Genomic DNA, 9,305 nt, shown 5'->3' with positions numbered 1-9,305 from the left:
CGACGACAGACCCTAAGAGGAGCCAAACCCTAGCAGAGCCAACCTTACATCATTCTTTTCCTCAATAATATTCTTAAGTTAATAATGTTTCCATCTGTATAATGTTTTTCATTAATAATAATTGAAAATTAATCAAACTTGCAAACATTATAGATATAATTATACAGTTTATAACTTCAGCAGCAAAATTATTCTTAGTTCTATCTTTGGGAATATTCTTTTTTTGTATTTTATCCAAAATTCATTTATAAAAATTAATAAAATGATAGAAGCAGATTGACTGCATCATTAATTTTTTTTTTATCTGTTCACTATAAAATTATGGTCAAATACCTAATTTCAAATCATTATTTCGTTAAAAACGGGTTTTCTTTTATTTATATATATTTTAATGATAATACAATGTAAAACACAAAATGAAATTCTAAGAGCCATAATATTAATAATGGTACAGTTCCTTGAAAGTCCTAGAATGAAACAAGGGCTACATATGAAGATCATGTTAAATGTTAAGTTGACCCTTCTATAGGCATCCTCAATTATGATTCTGGCCCTCTAAAATCAAATCACCCCAAGATGAATCATCATACGTCAGATCAGGGTTTTGTTTATTCAATAATTATATGCGCACTAATGTATTTTAAAAACAAGGAAAAACATAATATATATATAAAAGAACATATCAATTTAGAGAGAGTAGGAGTGGCATATTTGCATTTTACCTTTCCCTCAATGGAACCCACAACAAAAAGCTTGAGAAGAGGGGATGTCCAAATATGGGAACTAGCTGGATGTGTGCTAGACCCCACACCAGAGGCTAAGATGTGTTGGAAAGTAAACTCTGGAATTAATCAACAAGGTCCCATTCATCTTTCCCACAAATTTAGTCTTTATGTTCCTCTTTTATAAACCTCATTAAAATTCAAAATCAGGAACTTCATCATATTAATGCTAGTAATGTTTACACGTACACTTTTTTAAGGGAGTAGGAGAAATACACCTTCAAAGATATGCTTCTCATTGTTCCAACACATGCTTAAGAATGTTCCTCACAATCTCAACAATCACCTCTTCTTTGAATGCGGTAGCAAAATTCACTGCATCCAACCAAAATATTCTCTATATTAATGTTTCGTGCATTTGTTGGAGAATCCACCACCAAACTTATACACAAAATCAATCTTTATCCTTTTGAAATTTAAATATAACTATAATATTGATGGCTACTAAAGATATTAAAATAGGTCTCTACACGTGGGGGTTAAGATATAATGTACTTTCCTCTACCTGAGAAATGAGAGGAACTCATACTTTGTTTGTAAAAGAAACAACACAAAATAGACATTCATTGTGGACCCCATAATGTGATCATGATCTAGTAAAAACTTTAAAAAGATTTAGTAAACTTAAAAAAGTTTGAATAGGGATTATGTTGGACAAAGGAATCTCCAAATAAGACAAGCTTTTACGTCTATGATTGGTATGATCACCAAATTTGTATATTTTATATATGTTAGACGCGTATATACAAATACAAGCATTGCAAATTTGTATAGAGCGGGAGTAAACTAGAGACAACAATAAAATAAAATTGACCAACAAAATATAGAAGAAACGCAGGGACCAAACAACTCACAGGGGATATGATACGACAGAGACAATATTAACTATTATTTAAAGTAGAAATACAGGAAAGCCCTAACAACTGAGTTGAGTATATGCTAGTGCAAGAAGGGAATTAATCTTACTTGAAAGCAAGAGAACTAAATAATAATAATAATAATAATAAAGGCTCTGGTGGGTCCAAGTAGAAATTCCTGTCTATTAAGATAATCCTGTAATTGCATAAATTAATCTGAATAAAAGTTTATTCTCACTTCTCAATGGCTAAAAACAAATATATATAATTTTCAGACAGACTGTTGAAAGAATCCCTTTTCCATCGGCACCAGCTCTAATCATTCTAGTCCATAGTATACATTCTTACTCATCATATTTCACACATGCGGTTCTCTATTAGGATTTTTCCCCAAATCCCTATACAAGCTGGCAATTTTTCACCAGGAATCCCTTGTCAATCATATTAGCTAACGACTACTCTTGTCTATCTATACAGAATCAGCCAAAAACTTACCTAATCATTAAATCAGAGACGCTTCCAGTCAGGAAACAGATTAATCATCCTATATAAACAGGACCAGAATTGGATCTAGTGGATCATGTAGACTCTATCCATGACCTCCTCAGTTCCTATAAAAACTAAAAGCAAGAAATATTTTTTTGTCTTTGGTTGAGCATACTTGGTACGGTTCTAGAGATGATCAATTTGAATTACATAAGAGACAAAATGATTCTGATATGTAGAAGAAAAAAAATCAGTAAAAAATGTGCCTAGGAATAATTCATCTTTATGAAGTTGAATTCTTTGAAATCGTTAAATGTAATTGATTGGTGTAATATTAGTTCTAATGTGACAGTGATCCTTATCACAAGGATATAATGGTAGGACGCTAGGGATTTTGATTACAGTTCTCTCTTGCTTTATGCAAAGGGTGCATCTCCTATTGAATTGTTGTCTTATGGAATACTATGCTCTACGCAAAACAGCAAATGAATCAAATGGCTAGCACATAATTCACAAAAGACACCAGAGAGTATACATATCTATATGTATTCGCATATACGGCATGGTTCATAATGTGAGAGGTCAACTCGATGAAGAGAAACAGATTGGGGCCCATAAATTGATTATGCTTATGCATTCCATAAACAGCTTGGAATACACCGTGGGAAGAATACCAGATAGATAGGGGCTGAAGAAAGAAAAGCAAAGACAAATAAAGGATTATTGCAACTGAATAGTGACAATAAGCTTATAAGTTAGTGATATTATGAGTCAGCAGAGATTTGTATAGATTGTACCATGGACCACAGTCCATAAGTGTTATAATCAGTAGTGGACCACAAAATCAGTGAAATATGGTCGGTGGCCTGTAGTCAATGTTTGTTGTCCGTAAGATCACAGATGATTGTATGGAAGAAGGACAAGTACAAGGCAAGAAACTGTAAATTGGTTTGCACTTCTAAGCAATATGCTGCGTAGGTCAATGAGTGCTCTAGTGTCAACAAAGCTAGTACTTTGATAGATGAAGCCGTTAGAATCAAATTCTTAGGAGAATCCAATCCATCAACTAAATTATGGAATGAAATTCTTGGCATAGAATATAAAACTGGATAACTCATGGATCAAATTTGTTAACGATAGTTTACAACATTTTTTATACGAATTTCCCACAAGGACTCCTTTTGATGTGCTCCAACAATGGGAAGCGAGGCCCACAACAAAATAAGCCCAGCTCAACGACGGACTAACTTAAGTTGACGCCCAAACAATAAACAAACACAGTTAAGACAGTTAATATACGACCAACAATGTCTATTGCCAGGTTTACTAGATCATGATCAATCTATTGCCTGGAATCATTTGAAGACAAGCATTGACATCTAAATATCCCATAATGTAACGACTTGAGGAAGTCTTACCATGATCAAAGTAATTGGTTTCAAGACTACCAGTAAAATCTACAAAATAGAGGACCAGATTCAAGCCAGCTATTCTCCACAGGTTTTGATAGTTATCTATTGAAAGACAATTCTGCAATCAATAAAGTGCCTCGATAGATCTGTGTAATGGAAGTGAAAGCAAGGCAAAAGACGACTACACAGCTAAAGAAGTCGTGTTCGGTGAAACCTAGGCTCAGTTCAACTGAACCACCTCAGACAAAATGGTCAAAAGCTGTGGTTTTACCGAACTGTGTGTAACAATCCCTGGCCTCTCTGCGTGGGTTATTGTCTCTAAATATGTGTTCACACCACACAAACTCGGTCGGTCGGATAGCAGCAACAACATGCACGTGGTGATCAAAAGTCAAACAAATATTATGCAGGTTCTTTCCCTTTTACAAGGGAGATACTCCTTGGAGCACATTGCAAGGGTACAAAACACCATCTTATAAACACTTACAAATGTAAATTTCCTATATGATTCTTAACACTTGTTTTATCTAATATAAAGACTCTAGTGGATATATAAATAGGGGTTTGAGAGGTATACTTCTATAAATTAGCAAAATAGGACCTAGGCTAACAGAAACAACCTAGCATTTTAAAGGGTTAGTTACGTAGAAGTCAAGAATGACTTAAATAAATATAATTGTCTCACATTTGTCAAAATAATTCTAATTATATCAAATTTAAACAGTTTTTACCAACCGATAGATTCCCTTACTATGAATAGAATAAGTCTAACTACTCAAGTAATTTCCTCCATTTTTAAATAACTGAATAAAAATATTAAAAAAATCATTAAAAAAATCAAGCGTATAAATTTGAAATACATGCTACAGTGCCAACTTCAAGAAATAATTTCACTACTTATGAGGACAGGGTCATAGTTATTAAAAGCGCAAGAAGTTAAGGTATCCTAGAGCTTAGACACAAGGCACAACTGATGACATGAGACATAGAAAATAAAAAAATATATATACAAAATCTACATATCAATATTTGATACTAATATCACTAATATTCTATTAATCAATATTTGATACTAATATCACTAATATTCTATTATTAGTTATATTACTAGTTAAAAGGATAAGTCACGATAAACCAAAAATACAGCATTATAATCATATAAACCAAAAATACACCATTATAATCATATAAACAACACAAAACCACGTAAAAACATAATAGTAATTGTCAAAAACACCGAATTAAGTTTATAAACATATACTTAACTTAAATACCTAACTAATGCTAATAAACTAATAAGCATTCATTGCCAATAAAAAAGAACTAAAAAAAACTAATAATCATCATCAAGATCCTCCTCAAAATGAATACCGTCCTCAAAAATATTAGTGGATAATGTTTAACTTAAAATGATCAGTTAAATATTTTGACTTATCAAAATAAGTGGTTTTTTAACTTAATTAACTAATTTAACATGGTGAAAAAACAACCGTTATCAAACACACTTAAATTAAATAAATGCTTAACATTTTAATTTAAACAATTAAGTGGTTTATCAAACAAGGCCTTAGACATTGAAGAAACCATATCCAACAAAGGGCGCCAATTACTACCAAAAGTAATTAAGTCTGAGGATTGAATGACAACCCGGTATGATAAAATTATTTCTACCAGTAAGCAAAACGAATTACCGAGCTGAGGATAATGTCTTTCTAATAAGCAGACCTTTTCCACCTTTCTAAATTACAAACAATACCTACTCAATCACAAAATAGGGTAGAGTTAACAAGTAGTTGAAACAGGCAAGTGAACTGAGGCTGATAATTGGAGTTTCAAGCTAGAAACATATAGGACTCCAAACCTCTCACAATCTTTCAATGAAGTAAGACCAATGGCACATCCAATTTTTATTTTCTTTTTTTTTTTTTTTTTTTTTTTGATAAAAGGCCATTTCATTCCATTAATTTAACAAGTACAAATACATCACGAGAATAAAGAGGAATAAAACCTCCAACCCATATAGGCTACATCCACAAAGGGAAGAAAATAAACTACAAAGAGCAGTAAAAGAACTACAAAGAGCAATAACAACCATAAAAGGTACAAATAAAGCAAACAAAGAAATCATATTCTTCTCGTACGTCGAATCGTTAAAAAACCTCTGTAATCCATGCTTCATCATTTAGTCCTTTCTGTTTTTACAACCATACATATCTATAGATCTACGGACAAGATGAACATTTTCCATTCTTGCTAAGATCGAAAAAAGATTAAATGAAAGAAATATAGCTTACAGATGTAGATCTGAGTCCTTTCTGTTTTTACAACCATACATATCTATAGATCTACGGACAAGATGAACATTTTCCATTCTTGCTAAGATCGAAAAAAGATTAAACGAAAGAAATATAGCTTACAGATGTAGATCTGATGGAAAAGAAGTTCAATAAGGAGTATAGATTTCAAACTAACCCGAAAAAGTGGATTTAAAACTAAAAACTAAAACTAAACATAAATGGGAGGAGGAAGAAGAAAGATCCTCTAGAAAAATCAGATCAGAAACAAAATCGGAAAGATTGAAAGATAATGATGGTGATGAAGATTTGAAGAAATGTAACTTTGAAAAAGAAAAGAGAAAAAGATAGAGAAGTTAGAGAAGTGAGAGCTGAGAGCTTCTCTCACTCACTCACCCGTGAATACTGCACACCCAATTTTTCTTAAGCAAAAGTTTTTAGTTATATAGTTCAAATACAAATAATAAATTCATGAATTTGTAGTGAGTTGGATTGTAATAACCCTCAGATTGTAAAATGGGAGTCAAAACCCGAGGTGTTACATGTAAAACAAAAAAGTAGAGGTAAGGTTGTCGCGAAGCTGGTTGTTAAATACAATTTCAAGACAGTTGATGATATATGCACAAACCAGTACTTTTTCCAAATAGATATGATTAAAAGATGAACTGAATCTATCATTGTTAAAAAATGAAGACCGACAGGACATTCATTGACATATGTAATCAACATGTAAGGAAATGAAATGCAAGTAGATGGTAGATATCTGGAAAAAAAAAATGTAAGCAACAATTTTTTGTACGGGCATGGACTGCTTCCTAGTGAGGAAAGCTGATTAATAAACCTGAAATATCCAATACCTAGTTACAGAAATGGAATCTGAAATCTGTTTTTTATTTGTATCCTATTTTTATTCAAAGAAATCACTAGGTTGTTCTGGACGGTAGAAATTTGAGAGCAGGATTACGTAACAGTTATGTCATGATAAATTCTGTCAGATTATAGCTCTGAGAAATAGAATTAGAATGGAATAAAGGGAAAGATAGGAGAATAGGGAGAAAGATAGACAGAAGTAGAAAGGAATAAGTAGGATATTTGTATATTCTTAATGATCCTTCATCCTTACAAGACACTACATTTATAGAAAAGAAAGGACTACCTGATGCAACAGATAGTACCATTTCCACAGTTGTGCCAGCTGGAAAAACAACTTTCTAACAACTAGCTACAGGACAAATGTGACTCACTGCAGAAATAGAATGATACCTTTCTAACAGCTAGCTACAGGACAAATATGACTCAGTAGAAATAGATTGAAACCAAAAATACATATAAGAGCAAATAAAGATGCTGATAACTAATTAAACTAATTTGAAGGCAAATATCTTATTTGATCCCTTTACTCTTACGCTGATACGTAACAATACCTCCCCCATGAGTGCATTCTTGACCCCAAGAATGAAAGAAGTCGGAAAATTGGTGGGCAATCTCAGAAGAATCTTCCCAGGTGGAATCAGCAGCAGAGAGACCTTCCCGCTGAATGAGTAATTGCGGAACAGAGACTTCATTGATGATGGCATGGCGAGTATTGAGTACTTTGAAAGGTTTGATAACAGCAGGGCCATCTTCCAAAGGAGGCAATGTAGTCAAGGGAGGAGTCATTGGATCTGGCCTGTGTTTGAGTAGGGAGACATGGAAAACAGGATGGACCCTGCAGCCTTGTGGAAGGAGGAGCTTGTAGGCAACTTGCCCAATGCGAGCCAGTACTTTAAAAGGACCATAGAACTTAGCAGTTAACTTAAGATTAGAGCGAAGAGCTATGGTAGATTGCCTATAGGGCTGTAGCTTCAAAAATACCCAATCACCGGGTTGAAAGGAACGGTCTGACCTCTTCTTGTCAGCGAATTGCTTCATGCGATTCTGGGCTTTTGCTAAACACTCCTTAAGAGTCTGGTTCAATTGTTGGCGTGCTGTCAACAACTCTTCAACAGCCGCAACATCAGAAGTGGCATTAGGAAGCACAGGGAGTGTAGGAGCAACACCATAGACAGCTTGAAATGGGGTCATGTTGATGGAGCTATGAAAAGTGCTATTATACCAGTATTCTGCGAGGCTTAACTAGGACGCCCATTTTTTTGGAGATAAGAAGCACATACTGCGAAGATACCCCTCCAAGCACTGATTGAGGCGTTCCGTCTGTCCATCAGATTAAGGGTGATATGCACTACTAAAGAGCAGTTGTGTTCCCAATAACTTCATCAATTCCTTCCAAAATATGCCAGTGAAAATTCGATCCCTGTCAGAGACTATACTCCTAGGCATGCCATGTAGCTTAAAAACATTGTCAAGAAAACACTTAGCCACCACAGGAGCAGAATAAGGATGAGTCAAGGGTAAGAAGTGGCCCATTTTAGAAAATCTGTCAACAACCACAAAAATCGAGTCATACCCTGCAGATTTAGGCAAGCCTTCCACAAAATCCATTGCAATATCCTTCCAGGCAGCTTCTGGAATGGGAAGGGGTTGAAGCAACCCTGGATATGGTGCAAGATCAGATTTACAACGCTGGCAAGTGTCACATTGAGCCACCCATTTAGTGACAGATACTGGCATAGAAGGCCAATAAAAACTTTGTTGGAGCTTGGTGAGAGTTCCCTTGATACCAGAATGACCTCCCAGTGGGGAGTTGTGACAGACAGCTATCAGCTTACTGCGCAATTCTGTGGTGCCACCAATGTAGAGTCTGGACTTGAACTTGAGAAGACCCTTGTCCAAAGTATAATTACCTCTTGAGTTTCCTTGAACTGCCAGCTGCTGCAGAAGTTGAGTAGCATGAGGATCATTAAGATAAGAGGCCTGGATGTCCTCTAACCAAGTGGGAACCACCGTAGTAATAGCAATAAGTTGTGAATTAGAGTCCGCTTGATCCTCAAATTGCCTAGAAAGTGCATCTGCCACCCTATTTTCCACCCCCTTTTTGTACTGAATTGTATAGTCTAGGCCAAGCAATTTAGAGATACCTTTATGTTGTAAAGAAGTGTGCAAACGCAGCTCTAATAAGTGCTTGATGCTCTCCTGGTCAGTTTTGATGATAAAGGTAGATTGCTCCAAATAAGGTCTCCAAGTGGTGACTGCATGCAGAACTGCAAGAAACTCTCTCTCATATGCAGAGAGCTTTTGATTTCTTGGGCAAAGTCCTTTAGATAAGAAACATAAGGGCTTCTGATTTTGCATTAGAACAGCCCCTATGCCACAATCACTAGCATCACACTCAATAGTGAAAGGCAAAGCAAAGTCAGGTAAAGCTAACACAGGGCCTGTGTCATAAGCTTTTTGAGTTGTTCAAAGGCCTGAGTGGCTGTATCAGTCCACAGAAATTTATCCTTCTTAAGAAGTTCAGTTAATGGCTTGCAAATACTGCCATAACCATTAATGAACCTACGGTAGTACCCTATGAGCCCCAAAAATCCCCTGAGC

The 9,305-nt window shown here is 35.0% G+C and overlaps 1 protein-coding gene across 1 annotated transcript in view; it reads right to left on the bottom strand.

Moving 5' to 3' along the window:
* Nucleotides 1-631: 631 nt before the first annotated feature.
* Nucleotides 632-9,305, bottom strand: part of LOC136209400 (cyclin-J18) — a 33,189-nt gene continuing 24,515 nt past the window's right edge. Inside the window, exon 9 of the mRNA XM_066000854.1 lies at nt 632-1,097. Coding sequence (XP_065856926.1) covers nt 1,018-1,097 — 80 coding nt within the window. The 3' untranslated portion in view covers nt 632-1,017. The remainder of the gene's footprint in view (nt 1,098-9,305) is intronic.

Source organism: Euphorbia lathyris, chromosome 10 (genome assembly GCF_963576675.1).
Source record: "Euphorbia lathyris chromosome 10, ddEupLath1.1, whole genome shotgun sequence".
Taxonomy (NCBI): domain Eukaryota; kingdom Viridiplantae; phylum Streptophyta; class Magnoliopsida; order Malpighiales; family Euphorbiaceae; genus Euphorbia; species Euphorbia lathyris.
The sequence above is the reverse complement of the archived record's forward strand: the minus strand, read 5'-3'. Positions and strand labels throughout refer to the sequence as shown.